The 26,124-nt window shown below is 50.8% G+C and overlaps 1 protein-coding gene across 3 annotated transcripts; it reads left to right on the top strand.

Moving 5' to 3' along the window:
• The first annotated feature begins 10,294 nt into the window (after nucleotides 1-10,294).
• LDB1 (LIM domain binding 1) lies at nucleotides 10,295-23,695 on the top strand. Of its 3 annotated transcripts, none has more exons than XM_055300455.1 (11): nucleotides 10,295-10,684; nucleotides 18,637-18,739; nucleotides 18,862-18,906; nucleotides 18,997-19,072; nucleotides 19,175-19,277; nucleotides 19,450-19,622; nucleotides 20,116-20,238; nucleotides 20,471-20,554; nucleotides 20,650-20,890; nucleotides 20,976-21,124; nucleotides 21,838-23,695. In XM_055300455.1, exons 1-11 carry the CDS (start codon nucleotides 10,660-10,662, stop codon nucleotides 22,066-22,068), a joined length of 1,353 nt encoding a protein of 450 aa, XP_055156430.1. In that variant the 5' UTR covers nucleotides 10,295-10,659; the 3' UTR covers nucleotides 22,069-23,695. The 3 variants fall into 3 exon arrangements, with proteins under 3 accessions (XP_055156430.1, XP_055156429.1, XP_055156431.1); XM_055300454.1 differs by having other exon boundaries at nucleotides 10,417-10,684; nucleotides 20,976-21,118; XM_055300456.1 differs by lacking the exon at nucleotides 10,295-10,684 and adding an exon at nucleotides 15,817-16,092.
• Nucleotides 23,696-26,124: the final 2,429 nt, after the last annotated feature.

The following is a 26,124-nucleotide window of genomic DNA, read 5'->3' as shown; positions in this document are numbered from 1 at the left end:
CCCTTTAGATGCTCCTTATTGGTTTTTTTTATTTTTAAAAAAGTTTTCTTTTTTAAAAAACATTTTATATATCTATTCATGAGAGACACAAGAGAGAGAGAGGCAGAGACATAGGCAGAGGGAGAAATAGGCTCCATGCTGGGAGCCTGATATGAGACTCAATCCCATAACCCCAGGATCACACCCTGAGCCAAAGGCAGACACTTAACCGCCGAGCCACCCAGGCGTCCGCACATACACTTTCTAAAATAAATAAATATTTTTAAAAAGTTCAAGTAGCACTAAACTACATGTAAAACTATATATAAGGGGCCTACTAGATAGCTCAGTTGGTTAAACATCTGCCTTTGGCTCAGGTCATGATCCCAGGATCCTGGGATCAAGCCCCAGGTGTGGCTTCCTGCTGAGCAGGGAGCCTGCTCTCCCTCTCCTTCTGCTCCTCCCCCTGCTTTTTGTGCTCTCTCTCTCTCTCTCTCTCTCTCTCATAAATAAATAAAATCTTTAAAAAAAAAAAAGAACTATATAAAAAATGCTCTTGGCCTGCAAATTCCAGTTCTAATCCCCAGATTTAATCTTTGTCACCTTTGGTATGTATTCATCCATACTTTTTCTATGCATGTAAAAATGTATAGGGAAACACACTGGTCTTTTCTTCAAAAATAATGACCATTCCAGGGGCTGGCTTGATCAGCTGAGCATGTTACTCTTGATCTCAGGGTTGTAAGTTTGAGTTCTACATTGCGTACAGAGATTACTTTAAAATTTTAAAAGAGGACACCTGGGGGCTCAGCGGTTGAGCATCTGCCTTCAGCTCAGGGCATGATCCCAGAGTCCAGGGATGGAGTCCCACATTGGGCTCCCTGCGTGGAGCCTGCTTCTCCCTCTGCCTATGTCTCTGCTTCTCTCTCTCTCTCTCTCTCTCATAAATAAATAAAATCTTTTCTAAAAATAAATAAAATTTAAATTTAAAAAATCTTTATAAGAAAAATATGACCATTACATATGTAGGATTCTACAACTTGCTTTTTTTCGGGTAACAATATATTAGTCTCAATCCCGGACCCCAGGATCATGCCCTGAGCCAAAGACAGACACTCAACTGCTGAGCCACCCAGGTGTTCCACAATATATTAGTCTTTTTTTTTTGTAAGATTTTATTTATTTATTCATGAGAGACACAGAGAAGCTGAGACATAGGGACAGACTATTTGGGAAAACTGAATTCTGTTCACAATTTTTTCATAACAGTCAAATGAGGGAAACAATAATTTTTATTTCCAATAAATTTGGAAATAATTTTCCTATGAGAAATTAAGAACCAGTACAGGATGGCATAATTCTTCCTCTAGGGAAGAAACATATTCTCTGTCTTTTCTTTTCTTTTCTTTTCTTTTCTTTTCTTTTCTTTTCTTTCTTTCTTTCTTTCTTTCTTGCAAAAAGTGATTTTATTTTAGCACAGGGACAGGACCCATGGGCAGAACAAGCTGCCTAGAAAAAATAAATTTGAAGAGATGCCCTGTAGGGACGTCTGGGTGGCTCAGCAGTTGAGCATCTGCCTTCCATTCAGGGCATGATCCCATGTCTGGGGATTGAGTCCCACATCCGGCTCCCTACGAGGAGCCTGCTTCTCCCTCTGTCTATGTCTCTGCCTTTCTCCGTGTGTCTCTCATGAATAAATTAATAAAATCTTTAAAAAGAAAAAAGAGAGAGAGATGCCCTGTAAATACTGGCAGTTTAGCCTCTAGTTATGGTCATTACTCTGGTGATTGGGCTTTGGGAAGAATATTAATGTTAAAGCAGAATGTTGGGTCATTTTGCTTTTTCATCATCTAATGAAACAATCTATTCTCATAATTATGATGTCTGCATACAATCTACTCAAAAAGGTAATACATAGGGGTGCCTGGGTGGCTCTGTGGGTTGTGTCTGACTCCTGATTTCATCTCAGGTGATGATCTTAGGGTTGTGAGATAGAGCCCCATGTTGGGCTCTATGCTCAGCATGGAGCCTGCTTGGGATTCTTTCTCTCCCTCTCCCTCTACTTCCCTCCCCTTAAAAAAAAAAGAAAAGGTAGGAATATGAATATATCTTTGGATTTCCAGTGCCATCTAAACAAGTGTGTCATGGTTCCTTATCTCCTTGGCAGGTGCATTTCCCCCCTTTTATTTAAGATTTTATTTTTAAGAAATCTCTACACCCAACATGGGGCTTGAATGCACAACCCAGAAATCAAGAGTCATATGCTCCACTGACTGAGCCAGCCAGGTGACTGGCAGGTTTATCTCTAGGAGCCATAAAGGAAAACCTCAAGGGTGGCTGGCTCAGTTGATAGAATATACAACTCCTAATATCAGGTTTGTGCATTCCAGCCCCAATTTGAACAGAGACATTACTTTAAAAATTTTTTAAGGATGCCTGGGTGGCTCAGTGGTTGAGTGTCTACCTTTGGCTCAGGGTATGATCCTGGAGTCCTGAGATTGAGTCCCACATTGGGCTCCCTGCCTGGGGCCTGCTTCTCCCTCTGCCTATGTATCTGCTTCTCTCTCTGTGCCTCTCATGAATGGATAAATAAAAAATCTTAAAAATAAATAAATTAAAAAATAAATATTTAAAAATTTTTTAATTTTTATTTATTTATGATAGTCACACAGAGAGAGAGAGAGAGAGAGAGAGAGAGAGAGAGAGAGAGGCAGAGACACAGGCAGAGGGAGAAGCAGGCTCCATGCACCGGGAGCCTGACGTGGGATTCGATCCCTGGTCTCCAGGATCACGCCCTGGGCCAAAGGCAGGCGCTAAACTGCTGAGCCACCCAGGGATTCCTTAAAAAAATTTTTAATTAAAAAAATAAAAGGAAAGGGGACCTGGGTTGCTCAGTCAGTTGAGTGTCTGTTGATTTTGTCTGACTCTTGATTTCAACTCAGGTTATGATCTCAAGGTCATGAAATCTGAGCCCTGCATTGTGTCAGGCTCTGCTTAAGATTGTCTCTCTCTCTCTCCCTCTGCCCGGCTCTCTCACTTTCTCTTTCTCTCTAAGATAAATAAATAAATCTTTAAAAAAAAAGAAAAAAGGAAAACCCCAGAAACATAAACCACCAAACTTTGGGAACCCCCAATCATGTGTCTTTTCTTGACTCTATGCTTACCAAAGACTCATCTGATTATAGTAACTGACTCCCCATAACATGTTTTTTTTTTTTTAAAAGATATTTATTTATTTATTTATTTATTTATTTATTTATTTATTTATTTATTTATTTATGAGAGACACAGAGAGAGGCAGAGACATAGGCAGAGGGAGAAGCAGGCTCCATGCAGGGAGCCTGATGTGGGATTTGATCCCAGGACTCCAGGATCATGCCCTGAGCTGAAGGCAGGTGTTTAACCGCTAAGCCACCCAGGCATCCCACCCATAACATGTTCTATGTTGAGAATGTGTGTTGATCAAGTGAAACAAAATGCCCAGTTCAAACAACATATTTTTCAGTGTGAATTAACAAATTAGCACTTTGGTTTCTTTATTGAGTGCCTACTATATGTCAGGCACTGTGTTAGGCACTGGAGATATAGCAATGACAAAACAGACCAAAAAAAAAAAAAAAAAAAAAACCCTCCCTAGTGCAGCTCAAATTCTACTGAGGAGACAATCTGCAAGTAAATAAAGAGTTACAATAATGTTGGAGAGCTGCTAAGTGCTATCAGAAGATAAATGGGATGGAGAGTGTAAAAGGTGAGTGAGAACAAATTTATATGGTGTGAACAAGTAAGGGCTCTGAGGAGACATTGGAAGAAGCACAAGGAGAACCTAGCCATTCAAAGAGCATTCTGTAGTAAGAACAGTCAGCATAGGGATCCCTGGGTGGCACAGCGGTTTAGCGCCTGCCTTTGGCCCAGGGCGCGATCCTGGAGACCCGGGATCGAATCCCACGTCAGGCTCCCGGTGCATGGAGCCTGCTTCTCCCTCTGCCTATGTCTCTGCCTCTCTCTCTCTCTCTATCATAAATAAATAAAAATTAAAAAAAATTAAAAAAAAAAGAACAGTCAGCATATAAGCTCTGACGTGGGAACCCATAACTGAATTGGTGTGTTCAAAAGGAAGACCAGTTTAAAGTATTTCAGAGAAGAGGGAGAGTATACCAAGATAATGTTTCTCATGTGTATTTAATTTGTGTGAATTAGTCTCCTGAATCTGATGTGTTCTGATTCACTTCCTAAATTGAATCTCTAGGCCTACAACACTGAAGACAAGATCTAGTGTGCTTGGAAACCCTCAAATGGCCCCCAATAAGCTCTGCCTCTTGTTATTCTCACTCCTATTAGCCCCACCCCCACATTGTAGCAGGGTCATCTGTGTGAGCAATAACATAAAGTAGAAATGATGATACATCACTTCTGAGATTAGGTTATGAAACGACTGAGGCTTTCAGCCCAGGTGCTCTTGTTTCTCTTTCTGAAGGTAATGTGCCATGTTTTGAGAGCAGCCTTATGGATGGCCCACATAGCAAAAAAACCTGAAGCTTCTGTCCAACAGCCATTGAAGAACTGAGGCCTGTCAACAACACTGACAGTGAACTTAGAAGTAGATTCTCTAGCCTTAAACTTTGCAGACCTCGACAACAGCTTGACTATAATCCTGTGAGAGTCCCTGAGCTAAAATACCAACTAAGCCACTTCTGGATTCCTAACTCTTAGAAACTGAGTGAAACAAAAGTTTGTCTTAAAGTGCTAAAGTTGAGGGTAACTTGTTCCACATCATTAGAAAATTAATACACCTGGATGGTAGTTACTCTGCCAGGGAGTTGTAATCCTTCAGGCACTATCTCTTTTAGTGCTTTATATTTAGTCCCTAAAACCCACTTTTGAGGAATGGTTTGGTCTTCAGCTTGCTGTCATATGTCTTTGGATGAATTAGAAATATCCCTGGAAGGGACGCCTGGATGGCTCAGTGGTTGAGCATCTTCCTTCGGCTCAGGGTGTGATCCTGGAGTCCCGGGATCTAGTCCCACGTCGGGCTCCTTGCATGGAGCCTATTTCTCCCTCTGCCTGTGTGTCTGCCTCTGTCTCTGTCTTTCATGGATAAAGAAATAAAATCTTAAAAAAAAAAAAGAAAAAGAAATATCCCTGGAAGAATTAGAAAAGCAAAGATTACCATTCTACTTCTACTGAGGAAAAAAATTGAGGTGAAGGAAGGAAGGGTTGAACCATTTGGGCAGAGGCACACAGTGAGCAGATTATTGGTTTTTTGTTTTGTTTTGGTTTTGGCTCCCTAGTTCCACTACTGTACTAAGCAGGTGGTTATTGAAGGAGAAATGAATAGGTTTCATTCACTTGGTGGGAATGCTCTGAGTGACAGGGACCCTTTTGGAAAAAAGGGCTCTTCCCAAGTATGTGCATGCATAAGAATCACCAGAGGAACATTTTTTTTTTTTTTAATTCATGAGAGGCAGAGAGAGAAGTGGGCTTCACGCAGGGAGCCCGATGTGGGACTCTATCCTAGGTCTCCAGGATCACGCCCTGGGCTGAAGTTGGTGCTAAACCACTGAGCCACCCAGGCTGCCTGAGGAACTTCTTTAAAATGAAGACTATCTAGATCCTTTTCCTTCTCCAGAGACAAATATTTCCTCCATATGGAGATGCCTGGGTGGCTCAGTGGTATCTTGTCTTTGGCTCAGGGCATGATTAAGATTTTATTTATTTATTTATGAGAGACACACACACACACAGAGGCAGAGACATAGGTAGAGAGAAGCAGGCTCCATGCAGGGAGTCCAATGTGAGACTCGATCCTGGGACTCCAGGATCATGCCCTGGGTCAAAGGCAGACGCTCTACCGCTGAGCCACCCAGGCATCCCAATAAATAAAATCTTAAAAAAAAAAAAATTCCTCTATCTGAAGGTGTAGACTTGTGAATATTTAATAGGTTTCCTGGGAGGTTGTGTGTGTGTGTTTTAAGATTTTATTTTTTTTAAAGATTTTATTTTTTTATTAATGAGAGACACGGGGAGAGAGAGAGAGAGAGAAGCAGAGACACACACAGGCAGAGGGAGAAGCAGGCTCCATGCAGGGAGCCCGACATGGGACTCGATCCCAGGACTCCAGGATCACACCCTGGGCCAAAGGCAGGCACTAAACCGCTGAGCCACACAGGGATTCCACCACCCCCTTCTCCCCCCCTTTTTTTTTGAAGAAAGATTTTATTTTTAAGGGCAGCCCGGGTGCCTTTTTTTTTTTTTTAAGATTTTATTTTTAAGTAATCTGTACATACAATATGGGGTTCAACCTTAGAACCCTAAGATCAGGAATCACAGGCTCTACTGACTGAGCCAGTCAGGCGCCCCTTCCTGGGAGTTTCTTACATACTTCAGGAAACTGCTTTGGCAGAGAAAGAAGTGGTAGTTGTATATGGTGATGGTGATAATGATGGTCAAGGAGGTAAGGCATCTTATGTTGGGGCAGGGGAAGATAAATCCTGTCCAAATTCTTATATCATTCAACAAAGTTGTAGGACATATACTAGGTTCCAAACATTCTGTTAGGTGCTAGGAATATAGCGATTATTATTAAGACATAGATCAGGGCAGCCCGGGTGGCTCAGCAGTTTAGCACTGCCTTTGGCCCAGGGCGTGATCCTGGGGACTCGGGATGGAGTCCCACATCAGGCTCCCCGCATGGAGCCTGCTTCTCCTTCTGCCTGTGTCTCTGTCTCTCATAAATAATCTTTAAAAAAAAAAAAAAGACGTAAATCATCTACTACTCGATGGGAAAAGAAAATTTGTCCTTGGGAACCCTGGGTGGCGCAGCGGTTTGGCGCCTGCCTTTGGCCCAGGGCGCGATCCTGGAGACCCGGGATCAAGTCCCACGTCGGGCTCCTGGTGCATAGAGCCTGCGTCTCCCTCTGCCTATGTCTCTGCCTCTCTCTCTCTCTCTCTCTCTCTGTGTGTGTGTGTGTGTGACTATCACAAATAGATAAAAATTAAAAAAAAAAAAGAAAATTTGTCCTTGAAAGAGTGATGCCAATAATATTTGTCTTTCATGGGTAAAGAGATGTGGGAGAAAATAGAGCAAGACAAGATCAGGAGAGGGAGTTGGATGGGACAGGTTCTAAGAGCTTGGAAGCAGGAGCCCACTTCCTTCTGGGAACAAGCTAACCTAGTGGCTTCTGCAGCCTGCTTCTCTGTGGGGCTTCTCTCCCCTTCTCCTTTCCTTACCTCACCTCTTCTCCTCAGTACCTCCTACTTACACTTTGTCCCGTGTCTACAGTCCATCTTGCACTAACTGGTATTTAAAAAACACTGGAATGCCACTGAATTATTCACTTTAAAATGATTTATTTAGGTCATGTAATTTCACCTTAAAAGAAAACAAAAGCTAGGTGCTCATATTCATCCATACAAATCAGCTGAGCCTGCCATCCTCCAGGACATGTCATTAAAGACCTTCCACATAAGCTCACTGCCTCCCAACCATACCTCAGGTCTATCTGCCAGGCAGCTATAACATCTCTTCCATTTTTGCCTGCATCACAATTCCCAAAGCTGCTCCAAAGATGTCCTCTTCTCCACAGGTCTGGTCTATACTAGAAGTAAGTCAAGGGGAAGAGCACTGGGTTGAATACTTGTTAGCTGTGTGACTGACTTTGGGCAAGATTCTTAACCTAGGTAAGCCTGGTTCCTCAAGGACTTAAACCATTTACCTTAATCACCCAGTCAACAGCACTGAGGTGACACTTCCTTAAAGAAAAGAGGGCCACTAGATCAGCTGAGTGGGAGTGGGAGGGGCTCCTTCCCAGGGGAGGTGAAGCTAGAAACTGAGGTTTAAAAGAGGCATTAACTGATTAGTAGGCCAAAAAAGGGAGAATACTTTACAGATGAGTTCAGATTTATCAATCTCTCTGAATCCGTTTTCTTGCTCATTCAACGGAAGTAATAACATCTTCCTCCAAAGGTCATTATGAAAAATAAATGGGATCTCAGGTATGAAACACCTAGCACAGTGCCTGGTACATACTGTATGCTCCACAAATCTTTGTTTCTTCTTTGACTTCCAACTTACGTATGGGTAATCTAGAAGGGAACCTCAGATTCAGAGGAGGTAAAGTCCCTATTGGGTGGGTTGCAAGCCCATTTGTCCACCCAGGTGATTGGCGATCACCATGGAATCTGGCCAAGCTAGTTGTTTGGAATGAGTGGCCTCAGGGGTAAGTGGCCACAGGTTTGGGAGAAGGCAACCTCGTGGACAGTAGAGAAAGGGTTCAAAGCAGGCAGTCCCTCTCCTCTACACTGTCTAAACTTCCAGTCAATCCAGCCCACCCCTGACAGAAAGCAGAAAAAGGCTAAAGTATATGAAGAACTGACTACATGGCTGGCATCAAGCTAGGTGACTGGGCATACTTTGTCTACAGATTCTCACCAAGCTGCAAGTACCAATTACAAAGGGTAAGGCCAGGGTTCAGAGTAGGAAGTCAGTTGTCCCAAGTCATTTGCTCTAGTGAGGGGCAAAGCTGGAATTCAAACCTAGGTATCCCAAATTCCTGGTGGGTTCTGTTGCATTAGATTCCCCTTACTCCCTCCAGTGCTGACCTCTGGGGGAATGTGAAGAGATAGATTCAGGAGATGCTGCCAAAAACATACCTGTGTCAGTAAGGACGCCTTCAGTCACGTCCTTCTGCAGCTTCCCCCCTCCCCTCCCACTCCTGGGGTGGGAGAAAATCCACAGAACGGTTGGAAAAGCTAGAGTCAAGAATGTGGCTGCGCTCACAGCTCCCCTCCCCCTCCCCTCCCCCACCGTATCCCTAAGCATATGGAGGGGGTCCACATCTCTAGGAAAGCCCTCTTTTCAGACCCAGACTATGCATCTGCCCATCATTTCAGGCTCCCTCAGCAAAAACAAAGATGGAGAGAAGGGGTCTCACAACCATCCCCCAGCCAGTCAAGCCTGCTGTGCAGACTCTGGGGGACAGTGGGGCCAATCAAGCCCCCCCCTGCCCCCCAGTAATAATGAGAAGGAGACTCCTTTACCAAGTCTGGGCCAGATGCCCTAGAGAGGGGACAGCAGCCCAGGTCCCCAGTGTCTACTCCTGGAGCCCACCTTAAAGCTTAAGCTGGCAGCTCCGGACCCCCCAGAAGGGAGAGGGCCAGCTCTCTCTTCCAGACAGCTCCCTTCTCCTCCCTCTTTCCTGCTAATAGGTATTTCCTGTTTATGAGGCAGCTAAGGTTGGGTTTTTGGGAAGGGATGGAGATGGAGCCCCCACCCCCACCCCCAGGGCTGGGCTGGGGAGTCCTTGAGGAGTCCCTGAAGGTTGGGAGGCTCCTCCCTGGGGAAGGAGTGTTCCTTATACTGTCCGAGCAGACTGTCTTCTTCCCACCCCCACCCTCCAACGCCTCAGCCCCTACGGGTAGGGGGCACTGGAGGGGTCTGCTTCCTGTTCTCCCCAGTCTTGAGGCCCTCAAAGGAGAGCAGCTTGCAGGCGAAGGGGGAGTGGGGGGGGGCGAGACTGGATGGAGAAAGGGGGAAGGGAGGACAGCGTCTTGACTGATGAGTCAGAGCCCGCAAGGGGGAACGATGGCCTGCGGATTACCCCCTCCCCAGTCCAACCTGGCGGTCATTCCACTACCCCCTCCCCCCAGCAAAACGCAGATCTCAGCCCTTAGGCGGGGGAGGGTGGGGAACCCACTTAATTAACCCTTTTGGCTCTAGTCCTAACTGGTTTAGCAGGCAAGGGAGGGGTGCTTAATTTAGGGAGGTGAGTTGGGTTGCTACTGGAATTAGGATAGTGCTTTCCCCGCCCAGGTTGGGGTTGGGGTGGGGGAGTGAGATTTAAAGGCCCTCCAGAAGAAGACTGGAGTCTCGGAGAAGAGGGCGGGGGTCGGCAGTCCCTTTTCCCTCCCAGAGCGCGGCCGGGGTGGAGAAGAGAGCTACACCTCACAGCCCACCCTGGCTCCGCCTCCCCCAATCCCGGCTCCCGCTCCGGCTCCGCTCAGCTCCCAACTCGGGGGCGCCCGGAGGACGGACTCGGAGCGGTGAGGCTTCGCCTCCTATTCCACCCCCCGCCCTTCCCCTCCGGGGTCTCTGCCTCCGTCTCCTTTTTTAAAAGCTGCGTCACATGCATGCCGTTCCCTGAACGCTCGCGGCCCCTCGCCGCCCGCCCGCCGCGCGGCGCACGCACGTCGTCGCTCGCTGCGCGCTCGCCCGGGTCACTTTGACACGGCTCTCCCCTCCCACTAGCAGGCAATTAGCATATTAATAAAGCCCGGCCCAGCCCGGCTGGGGCTGGAGAGCGGGCGCCTACGACGGCGAGGGCGCGAGCGAACGCGGGAGGGAGAGGGAGCGAGCGGCGGCGGCGTTGGCGGCGGGGAGGGCGGCGGGAGCGCACAGACACGCACACGCACACGCGCACACACGGACACACACTCCGGAGACGCACACCCGCGCGCACACACGCAGAGGCAGCTCGCCTTCCTGCCTGGCTTCCTTCCTGTCTGCTCCGCGCCTGACAGGCCCCTTGCTGCAGCCAGGGGCCGCCAGCACCGGGCCGAGGCCGGGGCGGGCCGGCGGCGAGGGCAGCGGGGCCGCGGGCGGCGGCGGCGGCTCATGCCCGGCCTGTCCCCGTGCGGGGCGGGCACCGTGACTCGGCTGGGCCCCCAGCGGCGGGCGATGTGAAGATGTCAGTGGGCTGTGCCTGTCCTGGTGAGTGGGGCCCTCCCTCCTCAGCCCTCCCGGCATTTCCCTCACCCCTTGTTTGGCGAGAACTTGTGTGTGGGGCGTCGATGGCATGGCGGAGGATGGGGGCTGTGAGGAGTCTGCGGGGCCTTCCTTCGTCCGAGGGAGGGCTCTCCCCAAGTGCAAATGCGCAGCAGCCGAGAGGCAGGGGAGGGGGTACCAGAGGTAGTCTGTGTGCGCGCGCGCCCGCGGCCGCGCGCGCGCGCGTGTGTTTTGGTGGGGGAGGCTAACTGAGGAGGGGTTTGGGGGGCTGAAATTCCCAGAATTCCAGGGTGTTAGCCAATCAGAAGTGAGTCTGGACTTTTGACACCCCCCCTCAGGTCATCATAGAGTCGTGATTGGCTGGTTTGGGTTGGCCCCCCCCCTCCGCCTATTCCTTCTTACTTTTCCTGTGATACCCCCCTCCAGGCTGTTTCTGAGGGCTGTGTTTGGAGGGAGGGATTGATTGGGGCCCATTTCGCCCCCCCCCCTCCAAATTTTCCTGCCTGTTGCCAGGGAAGGTTAGCCCTCCTGAGGGACGAGGAGGTACTCTGGGGAGGGGGGGGGCAGATAATTGGGCCCTCGGGGTCTGGCATCTCCACCCTAGTGGGACGGGGAATGTGGTAGCTCCAAGCAACTTATGAAATCGAGTGATTTGTGGGAGTCGAGTTCAGGGGAGCAATACTTGACCCCAAAGTGAGAACTTGGGAGAGGACATAGGCTGAAATCCTGTCTCCCCAAAACACTTATCAGCTCTTGCTAGTGACAGCCTGGGTCTGAGTTCTTTCCCCGGACATGGGGAAAGGCTCTACCTCACTACCGTGAGAAAAGAGAGGTTGTGTGACTGAAGAGGTAGTCTTCGGAGGGCTTCAGAACACTGTCCATTCTCATTCTCAGGACTCTGGGTTCTTATGTGCTGGATCTCCTCTTGTTCCAGGCTGAAGTTATATTTCTTCTGAAAGTCAGGTGTCCCAGAATCTAACCTGGTTTGGATCCTTTGCTTCTCCATATGCCCCATTCTTTGGGAGCCCCATACCCCACAACTGAACCCCCCACTACACATACATATATACACAGTCCCCAAGGGAAGCTGCCAGTGCGGAAGCTTCCTTGAGAATCATGTGACACAGGCCAAGCTGGGCTGGGCACACATTTAAAGTGCCTGCTGAGGCTGACATTTAAGGGGCATAGGGCCCTTAAAGGAGGGAGGACTAGTAGAGAGATCTCGAGGATCCTGGAATATCCAGGTGTGGGAACCCCTGGCTCCTGCTGCAGAGGGTTGGGGAGAAGAGGAGAGAGCAGAGCTCGCCAAGCTGGAATCCTGCCTGGCCCTATCATTCCTTCTCCTACCAGCTTGATGTGCATATTTGTATGTATATTTTCTTTATAAATTGCCCTATGCTGGGTACCCATTTAGATCCATCCACACTCTGAGTACTCCCCATGGCCTTCATCCTCCCTCACCACACATGACTATAGCAGAAACTAAGGCTCTATACAAGCTAGAGGTCTGAGTCTTAATTTTTGATTTTTAGTTACTAAAAAAATAGTAGGAGATGGGTATGGAAGGGTTGTCTGGCTAGAGGTAGATGAGAGGTTGGTCCTGAAGTTGAGGCAGGGTGCCTGGGTCCAGTAGGAGAAAGGATGAAGTTCCCCCCTTAGTTTCTCTGGGAGCTGCATGGGGACAGGAAGAGGATCCATGTATAGGGGTGTGTGTGAGAGGGGACAGCTTCAGTCAGTGCTCCAAAAGACATGTTCCTTTTGTGTGTCTGGGTGGCCTGGCTGGAGGAGAGGGGAGCAAAAGATGGCTAAGAGTGAGGAGTCTTTTTCCCAAATGTGAAGAAGTCTTATGGATTGATGCTACAGAGAATGGAGGTTAGACTTCAAGGAGAACCAAATGGGGAGGGGCCTGAGAGTGGTCTGGGGGTGGGGAATGTTAGGAGTTGGAGTATGGGAGGGGACCAGGCTTGTATGGATGGGTGGGAGCACATGGTTGAATACAAGGGCATTATGGCAGCATGTATAGTCCAGGCCCAAAGACACCCCCCCCCCACTTGAGCAGGCATGGGGTGGGGGTTGAGGCGCCCTGGCAGGCCGCCTGCCTGCTGCCTGCCTGCCTGCCTGAGTCTCTCCTTTGTGCTCTACTGTCTCCCGGCTCCTCCTCCTCCCCCAGCCCAGCAGAGACAGCACATGCCCCACACATGTGACTGAGGGAAGCCAGAGAACATGCAGACCCACACACATGCAAACGCGGAAGGAAACACCACAAGATATACATATACACACCCCCACACCCCCAGCTCCCATAGTGCTCCTGGGGTAGGTAATAGCTTCTGAAGCTTTGGTCAGGAGCAGGGAGAACTTCTACTAAGGGGCATCGCCGGGGCAGGGCAGGTTACTGAGGGGGCCAGGGCCTGTCTGGGGCAGCATGTGGCTCAGAAGGGTTAAGGCAGGGAGGAGTAGGGGGAGGGGAAGAGGCAGCAGTGGTGGCGGCTGGGAGCCAGGAGAGGAGGATGGCAGAGCGCCAGGCCAACGGGAGGCCGGGCACAGACAAAGGAAGGGGGGCAGGCACACTGGAGGCCTGGGTCAGGGAGCCCCAGGGGCCCGGGCAGGGGGCAGTGCTGGTACCTTATCCTATGGGTTGGGACAGGCTGCTGCCCTTCAGAGTTCCACCTCCAGGAGGGTGCTCTCCCTTTTCTTTCCTTCATCACCTTTGTCATTTTTTGCTTCTCCCTCCTTTCTCCCCACTGCCCCCACACCCCCATACCACCAATTCTAGGGCCTTCTAACTCAGATTTGCTTTCTTTAGCTGGACCTCTTCTGCTCCTGTGCATGTGGGGGAGTTAAGTCAGAACTGAGAGAGAAGCAGACTTGCTAAAGAAGGGGAACCAGGAGCAGGGCCCCTTTTTGAGTGATGGGCCAGAGTCCTGGTACATTTTGGTATTTAGGGGTCTTTCCAGAATTTGAGGAGACAAACTGAGCTCTAAGCTGGAGGTGGAAGCCAGAGCATACACCAACCCTCTTCCCCCTGTAGACAGTCACTTCTGGCTTGGCGGGGCAAGTGAATAGGAATGGCTGCAGTGCCCCAGGGCTGGGCTTGTATGAGTGGGGTTAGAAATCCAGGGTTCCAGTTCAGGCCCTCTTGTCTCACTGTAATCTGTTCAAGTTAGCATCATATTTGGGCCTGTATTCAGTAATCCTCTCTTGAGGTACTGCCTATGAATGCACTTTGGAAAATTTAAAGGCACGAAACAAATGACAGGAATTGTCCTGTAAGTAGGGGAGAAGTGTGGTCATCTCAGAGTTGGGCTGTTAATTTGGGAGTCAGTGGAATATTTTAATTCCTGGTAGTAGGCAGTATGTTGCAGAGTCTGGCTGAATGTCATAGATTTCGATATGCTTGTGAAAGCTGGAGCGTATCATATGGCCAGACCATCATGGAGAATGGTTTGCAGGTTTCAGGGAGAGTGTTTATGGGGTAAGTCTCTGGATGACAAATGGTCAGGGTGTGTATGTAATAGTCCGTCACGGGGTATAATGCAGTTTGGGTGGTGTATATTAGGATCCAAGGGCATGTGTCACAGGTCCTAGTGTGTATGGAAGTCAGGGCTGTCAGACTATGTATGTGTGTGTGTCCTGGGTTTGGGTTTCTTTAGCATTTGAGGTATGTTGCAGATTGAGGTGTGTATCAGATACTGATTTATGTGAAAGCGAGATGTGTTATTTATGTGTGGAGGATGTTCGCAGAGCCAGGTGCAATATTACTGCACAGTCAACCAGTGTGTATGTCCTGAGAAATCTTGTCGCTGGGCTGTGTGAATGTGGTTGGGGGGCAAGGCAGGGAATAGGGAGCAGAGACTCAAATTGCAAAGCAGTAGGAGATCTGTATGGCTGCACCTCCTCCTGTGTGTGTGTGTGTGTGTGTGTGTGCGCGCGCGCGCGCGTGCGCGTGCGCGCGCACGTGCACGTGCACACACGCCTGTCCTTTATCCTATCTGTCCAGGTAGTAGGGCCTGGACCACTACTCAAGCTTTAAAAACACCTCCTCTCTTGGGATTTCCCCCTTGCGTTGGAGAACAGGCCCTACTCCAGTAACAACATACCTTTTTTCCATGGGATGACAGGAGGAGAACTCAGCAGCAGACTAGTCCCCTTCTGGCAAATTGGCTTTCATTAGCTCTGACAGTGCCTTTTTGCCCTGCATCGGTCAGAGTCTGGTGGGGGGGGGTTAGGAACTTAGCTGGGTTGGGGACAGGCAGCCTGGAGTGTCCCCCTCCCCTCCAGTCACTGTTTACCAGCTGAAGCAGAGTGTGTCTCTGTCAAAAATAACCCCCTGGAGGCTCCCCCCCAGCTGCTTGGGGATTTCACCAGGGGCTGAAGCCTAGGGTTGCAGCCCCGGCCAGCCTTCAAACCAAGAGATCACAGGGGAGAGGAAGAGAGACTTGGGGGACGTTGGCGAAGCAGTTGGAAGATATTGGGGAGTCTTCAGAGAGGAGAGCACCCTTCTCCATCCCTGCCAGTGGCTGTGGCTGGTCTGCTCACCCCTGAGCACCAGGCTCAGGGCTGGGAGCATTTCAGTTCCTCGCCCCACGCTCCCCCCCACCCTCCATCCAGGTCTCTCAAGGCCTAATCTGTTCTGTCTCCATCTCTCCCTCGTCTCTCTGGGTCTCTGTCTCTCTTTTGTTTTTCTCAGCAGTCCTCCCTGCCTGCCTGCGTCTCTCCCTCCCTCCCTCTCTCCCTCTTCCTCTTTCCTCGCAGGGAGGGGGCGGGGCCGGTGGGGGCAGCTCCACCCTCCGCCCGCCCTGGGGCCTCATTCTGAGAGAGGCTCGGAGAGCGGAGAGGGGAGGGAGGGACAGAAGGGAGAAAAGGAAGGGAGCCGGCGGGCGCTGCGTGTGTCTGTGCGTGTGCAAGTGTGAGTGAGTGTGAGTGCCGGGCCCTGCCTCTCCTGGTGCCCCAGCGGAGGGGCCTGCTGGCCTGGGGAGGGCGGGCGGGCTGCTTGGAGGCAGAGGCAGCGAGAGGCGGTGGCGGGGAGAGCCGAGGAGGAGGAGGAGGAGAGAGGAAAGAGCGGAGCAGCCATTGTTGAGGGAAACCTTGCAAACAAAGAAGGCTCCGGACTCCCCGCGGCCCCCCGCCCCCCAGGCCGGCCCCCTGGCCCCCAGCCCCCGGCCCAGTGGCTATTGTAACTTTCCCCCGGGGCTGTGGCCGCCGCGGGGCGGGCCGAGGCTGTGCCTGCGAGTCTTTGTGCGGCCCGCGGAGTGGAGCTCCCAGCCAGGCCTGCCTGTCCCACTCGGGACATGAGCGGCTGAAGTTGGCCCCCTCAGCCCTCACCCCTGCCAGGGCCCCTCTGGGCTTCCAGCTACTCCCTGCACCTCTCCTGGCCCCCTTAGTTCTCCCAGGTAAGTCTGGGCGCAAGCCTGTTGGGGGTGGGTGGAAGGTCCTGGGTCTGGCCCAGGCGTGGTATGCTAGTTGAGGGAAGTGCCCCAGCTCGGAGCCGCTGGGACTCTCAAGCCTGCTGACCTATGGTCAGCCCCCAAAGAAAGGGGGCCTCCCCTCAGGTCAGGCTGGTTACCATGGAAATGCCCATCCGGAGGTGCCCCTCTCAGCCCCAGGATGCAGCTTCCATCCTGAGAAAACTTTACTAGTTCTGGGCTCTTCCTCCGTCTTCCTCCTAAGGGCCCTCAGATTGCTAGAGGTTGGGGGGTGGTGCTATGTCTGACTCCAAGGCTGATGATACATCCCCTTCACCCCCACCCCCACTTTGCTCCCTCTACCCCTGCTGCTGGGGACAGGCAGCAACAGGGACAGATGGTCTGGGTGATGTTCCCTCCCCTTCTCTTCTCACTCCCAAGCCCTTGGGCTGGGGCTACTGGGAGTTGCTATGGCTCTGAAGAGATGCTGCGTTTGTTTGTGTCCATTCACTGGAGGTGTAAATAGAGGCCTCAGAGCTTCTGGTAGTAGCTCTTCAGAACTATTACCCAGCCTCAGGCAATGTCTGTCAGGTCTGTAGTGAGAGAAATTGAAGCTCCGAAACTTTTTTCAGAATTAGAGAGGAACCCAGGTGTGCTATCTCTCTTCTCCTGAGGGTCTTGAGCTGACACATTTCTTCAAGTAGCCCTGAAACTGTGGGGCAAGGGCAGTGATGCTTTTGGGGAAAGGATAGCCTAATTAGGGAGCAAGGGTCAGGTCTCATAATCTAGACTCTTGAGTTCATTGGCCAGACCTGGCCTCTCGTAGCCTCTGGGAGCTGGGGCTACCTATGTGGCCTTAGTCTCCTTGTCTATGGAGTGGGAAGACTTGGGGCTGGGGGGGACTGTCTCTTTCCTAAGGATACAGTCTCCTCATTCAGTCCAGATTGGCCTGTGAAAGCTGTGTGTGCTGTGCTGGGAGTGTGTGGACATGACCTGTTAGAGATCATGTACGGGGCAAGGGCCTGTTGCAGGCACCTTGATCCTGCCTGGGGCTGCTGGGTTCCAGCTCTTGGTAGGCATGTTGGGGCGAGCTGAGGGTGGAAGCCTGCTAGGCAGGATGAGGCACACGTGTGTGCAGGCACATACAGGCTCTAGGTCTTGGCACCTTCAGGAACTGTGTAGTGTAGGCTCCTCTGGGACCCTCCTTTTGCCCATATTGTGAGGAGGGGGCCCTGGAGGGATGATTAAATGATGCATGTTGGCACAGGGTCGTCTTTTGTCTCTTCCCCCTAAGGAGCAAAATAGATTTTGTATCTAATTTGGGAAGGGGGCTTAGATACAGCCAATATGGCCACTCTTCCAAATTCAGTCAAGTTTTAGGAATGCCAGGAAGCACCTATGACTGAGGCTAGGACCTTTGTTGGTATGCCTCAGTTTCCCTTCCTTTCTGGCTGGGAGGGGGAAAATAGGATTGCAGAGGTGGTTGGTTCATACCCAACTATGAATGTAATACTTCTGGTTAGTAAATAGTACATCAGGAATAGTGTGCTGCTCATTGAGGTGGATAGGGAACATGTATGCACAGAGACACCTAAGCAGAGACCTCTGTCTAGTTACCATTTGCCTCCTATTAGATTGAGCCCCCTGGAACCTTGGTTCCTTCTCAGGCCTAGGTTTGTAAGTAGAGAGGGATCCATTGGAGGCCTGTCAGTCTCCCTTCCCCACTGCAAGTCTCACAAGTGAAAGGAGGTTGAGGCTTTGGGTTTCTGGTTTAGAGACAATACTAGATCCATGGTGGGTGTGGGGAAGGGGGCTGGGCTGATAAGGGAGTGGCCGTTGGTGGGGGAGGCAGAAGGCCCAACTGGTTATCTGGTGGGAGGCACCCAGCAGGCACCCACCCCCCTTTATCTTTCTGTTCCCTGCCCTCTTGAGACCCTGGGGGTGGAGGAGGGGCAGGGAGTTACCAACTCCCCCCCCCCCACACACTCTGGAGACAACTTGGTCTCCAGAGGGCAATAAAGGGGTGGAAATACTATAGGATATGAGAATCAGATCTGGGCTTAGAAGCTCTGCCAGTTACTACTTCTATGATCTTGACATAGAGGTGGCTTTTCTTTGCCTCATCTGTAAAATGGGAATTTTATAGCTGACCCTGCTACCTCACAAGGTGGTTGTGATGATTGAACAATATAAAGTAGATGAAAAGAGGATTTATCAAAATTAGATTCTAATGTTTGGATATTCATTTGTTCTGCGATATTGACGTTTCTTCAGAGCTTCGATTCTATCATCCAGGGCTCAACCACATGAAGAAATGGGGTCTTGGGTATTAGGGCTGAGTACTTGTAGTTTCATGATAAAATGAAATTGAAGCCAGATTTAGAAGCAGAGGTAGGTGTTCCCTAGGGTTGTCCCCCTCCCCAAGTCTACCCACCCTGGGGGTTCTGGAATACCAGTCCCTGTCCACACAGTCTAGGAGACTTTCCAGAAAGATCCCTGGGACTCAGGGGACTCTCTTCCTTTTCTTTCTAGGTTGTTCCTCAAAGTCATTCAAGCTGTACTCACCGAAGGAGCCCCCGAACGGCAACGCCTTCCCCCCCTTCCATCCCGGCACCATGCTAGATCGGGATGTGGGGTGAGTCTTACCACTTCCTATCCCTTCTCCAAATGGGATCCTGCCTGGAAGGGGGAGGGAGTGGCACTCCCCAATAATTTCTGTCTTCCACCCCCATTCTCATAGCCTCTTCCCTTACACAGCCCAACTCCCATGTACCCGCCTACATACCTGGAGCCTGGGATTGGGTAAGTGGAATCCAATGAGGAGGGAGGTGTTTTCCATTATATGGGTGGGAGGCACTTTTCCTACTGACCTCCCTTCTTCACTTCCCCCAGGAGGCACACACCATATGGCAACCAAACTGACTACAGAATATTTGAGCTTAACAAACGGCTTCAAAACTGGACAGAGGTATGGCTAGGGGACAAGGGCTGGGAGGGAGAGCGCCATCTGGGACCCCTGTGGGTTGTTTTCTGACACACACACACAAATATCCCACCCTGTGCTCCTTAGGAATGTGACAATCTCTGGTGGGATGCTTTCACAACTGAGTTCTTTGAGGATGATGCCATGTTAACCATCACTTTCTGCCTGGAGGATGGACCAAAGAGATATAGTGAGTGGCCTCTGGGGGTACTGCTGGTTCTGCTGTGAGAGTAATACTTCCTGTGTCCTTCTAAGGACTGGGAGTAGATATTTGTCTCTGGGGATCTGTTTTGGCAATGCTGGCATCTGCCAGACCCCTTTGGAGGTCCTTCTGTTCTAATGAGTTTGTCCCATCTCTACAGCCATTGGCCGGACCTTGATCCCACGCTACTTTCGCAGCATCTTTGAAGGGGGTGCTACGGAGCTATACTATGTGCTTAAGCACCCCAAGGAGGCATTCCACAGCAACTTTGTGTCCCTCGACTGTGACCAAGGCAGCATGGTGACCCAGCATGGCAAACCCATGTTCACCCAGGTCAGCAGCCCAGCTGGATGTGGAACACTGAAGCACCTGGGTTTGATTCCCCTCCTTTCTCCCAAAATATACTCAGCTGTTCCCCAGGGAGGCAAAACAGGAAGTAGCAAGACAAGAAGGGAGGGCAGGCATGCCACAACATCCATCAGGCATTTATTGAGTTTATACATGACGATTTTCTGGGCCGCAGGGGTACACCAATGAACGAGAGCCTGCCCTCACTGAGTTTATAGCAGATGAGCGTATCACTAGCTACTTGGAAGGATGACATGGATCTGTTAAACATTTCTACTGTGTGTGTGTACGTGTAAGGTGTGTGTAAGGGCCAGGGGTGTGACAGATGTATGAAGGAACGGTCTTTGTCAGTTATGCACCCAGATTTATGTGCAGGTGGTAGAAGTATATTCAGTAGGAGAGTTGTGAGCAAACGGGAGAACAGGTATACTTTCAGGTACGTGGGGAGGGGGCAGAGATGTGACAAGCTTGTCTCCAGGTGTGTGTGGAGGGCCGGTTGTACCTAGAGTTCATGTTTGACGACATGATGCGGATAAAGACATGGCACTTCAGCATCCGGCAGCACCGAGAGCTCATCCCCCGCAGCATCCTTGCCATGCATGTGAGTTGTGGGCAGGACCCAAGATGCAAGGGTTGAGGGAAGGCAGTGGGAAGGGTGGAGGGAACAAGGTCTGCTATTTCTTGACAGTGACCTCAGAGGGTTAGAGTATCTCCATCTGAAGAATGGGTTTCATAGTAGCCCTTCTTCTCTTAGGAGTGTCATGAGGCTCGTGATAGGTCAAATGAACAGATGCAACCCAGATGCTAGTGTTCTTTTCCTTCTCCTCATCTAGGCCCAGGACCCCCAGATGCTGGATCAGCTCTCCAAAAATATCACCCGGTGTGGGCTGTCCAATTCCACTCTCAACTACCTCCGAGTGAGTCCTTGATCACCCAGTTTCTGCCCCATCCCATTTGGTGTTGGCTCCATGTCAGCTGTCCTTTGATAAGCCACCTCCCGGTCTCCCCTCAGCTCTGTGTGATACTCGAGCCCATGCAGGAGCTCATGTCCCGTCACAAGACCTACAGCCTCAGCCCCCGTGACTGCCTCAAGACCTGCCTTTTCCAGAAGTGGCAGCGCATGGTAGCACCCCCGGTGAGTGCCTTCCACCTGCCCCTGCTCTTACTAGGATCTGATGATGTTTCTCAGCGCTGGTTCTCTGTCTCCTCACGAAGCCCCTTCTTCACTCCTGGGTCTGCAAGATGGGATCAGGGTAGGCTCAGGGTCCTTAGGAGCCAGAATGGGGAACAAGGGATCCTGGGGTCTTGCCCCTCCTGAATCTCCTTTCCCCGGCACAGCGGAGCCTGCACGGCAGCAGCCCAGCAAGCGGCGGAAACGAAAGATGTCAGGGGGCAGCACCATGAGCTCGGGGGGTGGCAACACCAACAACAGCAACAGCAAGAAGAAAAGCCCAGCCAGCACCTTCGCCCTCTCCAGCCAGGTACCTGTAAGCATCTCGGCTTTCTTCTCTCTTCTGGGCTGCCCTACTGCTGACCCCTAACCCTTGACCCCATCCCAGCCTGAGCTCACTAGCAGGCATAGAAGCAAAGACAGTTTTTCTTGGTGTACTCTGCCAGCATAGGCTGGCTACTGTCACTGATGAGAGTCCTTGTCAGTCACATGCCATGGTTGTGATTACAGACTCAGACAGCACATAGGAAGGACATAAGGGCACAGAGACAGCTGTGAGAACATGGATGTTCAGGACAGACAGCTTAGAGGTCCACATACCATCAGACACACGCTGACCAGAGGGACACGTGAATGTGAACATGTGTGAATCCAGAATACACACATGCATATGCACACACTTTTCCCCATTGGTGTTCTTCTTCTTTTTTTTTAATCTGTTTCTTCTCTATTACATGTGGACAGAAGTTTAGGAGCCCCCTAAGTTTGGGGGAGATGAACTAGGGAGCGAGGGGAATAGATTGACTTCACCTAGAATCTAGTGATTGTGGGTTAAAGGCTGTGATGCTCTGCAGTCCTTCAGTGGGAAGGATTCCAGGGACTGAGGGTGTCAGAGGAGTTGGGGTTTGAAATTTGGGTGAGAAGGGGTTGGGGGTGTTGAATTTCCTGGGTGGGTATTGGGGCTCTCTGCTGCCCTGGGCCGGACGAGCCCCTGCCCCGATTATGTTTGGGGACCTCCGCCACTCTCAGGATGTGATGGTGGTGGGGGAGCCCACCCTGATGGGCGGGGAGTTCGGGGACGAGGACGAGAGGCTCATCACCCGGCTGGAGAACACCCAGTTTGACGCGGCCAACGGCATTGACGACGAGGACAGCTTTAACAACTCCCCCGCCCTGGGCGCCAACAGCCCCTGGAACAGCAAGCCTCCATCCAGCCAAGAAAGCAAATCGGAGAACCCCACATCACAGGCCTCCCAGTAGAGGCCTTGCCATGGCCACCCAGCGCTCTGCCTGCCTGCCCCACCCCTGCAGCCCCAGGGAGCAGAAGACAGAATGAAGAGACTGAGCATCTAAAATGGGCAGCCTCCATCCACCCACTTCAGGGAGGAACTGGACTCGCTGGGGGCAGGTGCCAAGATTTGCCCCCCAGTGGCCCTGGGCTGGGCCTGGCCTCTGCAGAGCCTTTTGGGGGAAGGGGGTACTCATGTGGGTGCCTATGTGGACCCTGGGCCTCTGCAAAATGTCCTGACCGCCCTCAGGGCATTTGCCTCCATCTTCGCCCCAGGTTCTGGGTTCCCTATCCTCCTGATTTTACCCCCTTCAAGCCTGGGGTTGTTTATCCCACAGCCCTTAGGGACTTAATTATGGGGCTTGGTTGAGTGCCCCTTTCCTAAACCTCCCCCTAGGTGACTGGTAGTAGAGGGGTAAAGCTCTGGCTCCTCCCTGCAGCCACCTATCCCAGCTCCCAAGTTTTTAAAAAAATAATATTATTAAAAATGTAAGTTTTAAAAAGTCACTCATGTACCCCCTCTTCCCCTTATTAAAAAGTCCAGCTACCTCCCTACTCCTGGCACATGTGGGGCTTAGGGCCCAGGTGGAGGTGAGTGTGGGGGTAGAGGGGTGTGCATTACCATTTTATACAGTTTGAGAGCTTCAGACCAAGGAGATACTTTGCCATCTCTCTTCCCTTTTCCTCTGGGGTGACTGGAGTTGGAGAAGGCATGCCTTGGGGTAGGGGGCCATGATGGCCTCATCTTTGTGACAACCCCCTGCTGTTGTCTCTGTCTCCCCATCCTCCAGGACTCTGGCCTGCCGTCCTAGTGCTTGTGACTCCCTCTATTCCACCCCTAACCCCCTCCCCCATGGTGTGTATATTCTTTACAAGTCCTCCACTAGAGCAGCTGTCTTGGCTGGGGGGAAGGGAGGCTCCCTCCCTTAGGAAGTGTGGAGGGAAGGGAGCGCTGTTCGTCGCTGTGTTTTTTGTTTTGTCTCAGTTGGGCAGGCATGGGATAGAGGGGGAGGGGCTCATCCACTCTCTCCAATACTCTCTTCCCAACTACTCAAACTGTCTACCTAGTCCTCCCCTGTCCTCCACAGAGGGGAAGGAGCCACTGAGGATGTCCCAGCTCTAAGCCCACCTGGGAGCAATAGACCTCTGTTCCCCAGCTGACTTAAAAGGTCTTCATCTCCAATATCCCTTCCATCCCCTTCCTCATAGAAGGGAGGGGGGAAGCAGCCAGGATCCTCAGCTCTCTTTCACAGTTGGACACTTGGAGGCTTTGGACCCGGGTGAAGCCAGGAGTAGGGTCCCATGGATCTGGGCCCAGTTCTGTGGCTTCGCTGCCTTTTTCTGCGGCCAGTTCCAGAAGTGTTAGCACCACCTTTCTCCCCACTCTTCCTTCTGGATTCTGGGGTCCTCCATACCCAGTTTCCTTCGCTCCAGCTACCACTGTTGGGAGGGTTTTGTGTTAGGAGCTGAGGGAAGGGGTGGGGAAGATGAATGTCCCGCCCCAAATGTAATGCCTTTTTTTTTTTTTTTTTTTTTTTTTTTTTGGGCCATTGGAGTCATGTATGGTACCGATCAATAAAGAGACTTTTTGGTTTGAAAGTGTCTTGGTCATTGATGCCTAATAACAAGTCAGTCACAGTCTTTCCCCTATCTCTCCTTCCTACAGCCCCTAAGACCAGTTATTGGGAAGGAAGAGCTTAAGTCTCATCTCACGTTTTCCCTCACTCTTCTGCTGTTGTTCCTCCTGTCCTGGGCTGGGCCTGTCTCCCTCAGAAGTGGACTTCCCTGTCCCCTGGGACAATTATTCCTCCCCCCCCAGCTGCCATTGGGGCTTCCAGACAGGTGGCCTTCCCAAGGCAGTTTTTCTGGGATAGAAGGCCCTGGGTCAAGCTGTTGGGGATGTGGAGGAATCCTTGCCTGGGCTTGGGTTGGAGGAGCATTGGTGGTTTGAACCACTGGGAGATTTGGTCCTGTGCCTTTCCAGGAGATTCCTGCCCCTATCGTCTCCAGCCTTCCAGCCCAGCTGAGCTTTCTGAGCTAGTGTCCTCTGGTGTTGGGTCCCAGGTGTGGGGAAGTAAGAGAGCAGCTGGATTGTTTGTCTCCTTGCTGACTTCGGGTGGGGATGTGGAGGAGGATGCCTTAAGTGTAGTTGCTAGGGGCAGCCTGAAGCTCCTTAGGTGGAAGGAGGAACAGTGCTTTTCAGACTCTTCAGCTTATTATTCCTTCCAAGTGCCCTTCTCTCCCACAATTAAAGAAGATTGGCAAGATAAGGAGACCCTGCTGTGGGTTGGGGATGGGATCCTAGCACCTACCAATTCCCTTACCTAGACTACTTTCATCGCAAGCAGGGGAAACAGGCCTCTTAGACTATTCACCCATTAAAGTCTCTGGATTTAAAGTAAGGCCTTATAGACTTAAACTTCTATCCTCACCTCCCCAGCTGGCAGGAAGAAACCAGAGGAAAGGACTATGGCCTTTCCCATGGCCCATCCAACCCCCTCTCTAATCCACACAGTTACCTGGCCCTGTCCTGTTGCCAGCCTAGCTCCTCACTGCCCCTTGCCTCAGGATTCAAGGCCTGCATTCGTGCATATGCCAACTTCATTCCTCTGCAGATTGGACCTGATGGACATTTGCCAGCCAGCTGCTACCACCAACTTACTCTGGGAGTGCTAGGTAACACCTATTGGCACTGTGTCTGCATTTGGAACTAGGTGTGGGGACATCTGGCTTTCTTGCCTATATATATATATATATACACACGTATATATGACTGCTGAGCTGGGAGGAGGCTTGGGTATGGATATGTAAGGCAACACTGCATGTGTGAATATGTATGTAGGCTTGTCTATGCATTTGTTTATGGAATGTGTCTCGGTGGATTTGTTCATTCAGCTAATATTCATTGAGCCCTTTCTAGGTGCTAGTGATATGGTGCTGAACAAAGCAGAGAAGGTAAGACTGCTATATGTGACTGGGAGGCTACAAGCACATAAATGAGGGTATGTTGAATTCATAGCTTGGTAGTAATGTGTTGTATTATGGGGCTGCTGGGCCAGCTGACAATTGTGTGACAAAGTTGGGCATTTGCAGGTTCATATTCTGTGTGTGTGTATTGGAAGATGCAGTGGTCAAGGGAAGAGGTAGATTGCCAGGCCTGGACTCTGCCTTGTTTGGGAGAAGGCGGTGGGCCAGAGAGACAGGGGAACCCACTTTTGAACTCCGGAAGCATAGTGGCCGGCAACTTCCTTTGGAGCCCTAGATCTGGCTCCTCCTTGTTTGTCCTAGCAGGCCCTCTGGGGAAGGCCCTTGGTCTGGAGGAATTGCTAGGGGGGGAAGGAAAAGGCTCTTTAATGGCCAACCCCAGGCCCCAGCAAGATGCTGAAAAGTTTGTTTCAGCTCAGCTGTGCACCCAAGCCAGCCCCAATGCAGAGACACGGGCCCTCAACCCCCAGACACCAAGATCAGCCTGAGCTAAGCTTCTTCCATACGTTTCCTATCCTAGCTCATATACTCCATATCTGGCCTGACCTCCAGCCCCTTAAGAATTCCAGCATAACCTCCAGCACCTCTTTTATACTCATAGTCCAGTCTAGCCTAACCTCTAACCCCTTCCCCCAAAGGTAAGTTTCCACTCCAGCCAGCCCAGCCCAGTTCAAGCTGACCTTAAGCCCTTTACTATAAGGTGAAAAGTTCTCAGCTGCTTCCGCAGGGCCTACTCCTAACCCTTATTTCACAAAGTAGGGCCTTATCTTGGGGATTGGTAGAAGTTGAGGTGAGAGTACAGGATTAGAGCTACAGCCTCGATGGATGGGCAGGGAAGGCAGGCAAAGGAGGAGCACTGAGTGCCAAGAATGGGCCAGGCTGAAAGGAAGAGAATATGTAAAATGTTTTGAGTCAGCAGCCCCCTAGTTCTAAGCTGAACTTCAAAGATGCTAGGTTTGACTCTTGCTGGATCCATCTCACGGGTATCCAGAATGCTTACAGTTGTCTGCTCTGTGGCCACAGTCCCATCTCTCAGGACCCAC

This window comes from Nyctereutes procyonoides, unplaced genomic scaffold, assembly GCF_905146905.1.
Source record: "Nyctereutes procyonoides isolate TBG_1078 unplaced genomic scaffold, NYPRO_anot_genome, whole genome shotgun sequence".
NCBI lineage: Eukaryota > Metazoa > Chordata > Mammalia > Carnivora > Canidae > Nyctereutes > Nyctereutes procyonoides.
The sequence above is the reverse complement of the archived record's forward strand: the minus strand, read 5'-3'. Positions and strand labels throughout refer to the sequence as shown.

Excerpts from the sequence above, each read along its gene's own strand:
- LDB1 (XM_055300455.1), top strand. The coding sequence starts at position 10,660 with ATGTCAGTGGGCTGTGCCTGTCCTG. Across the intron at positions 20,239-20,470 it reads GCAGCATCCTTGCCATGCAT|GCCCAGGACCCCCAGATGCT; the intron begins GTGAGTTGTGGG and ends CTCCTCATCTAG. Across the intron at positions 20,555-20,649 it reads CCACTCTCAACTACCTCCGA|CTCTGTGTGATACTCGAGCC; the intron begins GTGAGTCCTTGA and ends GTCTCCCCTCAG.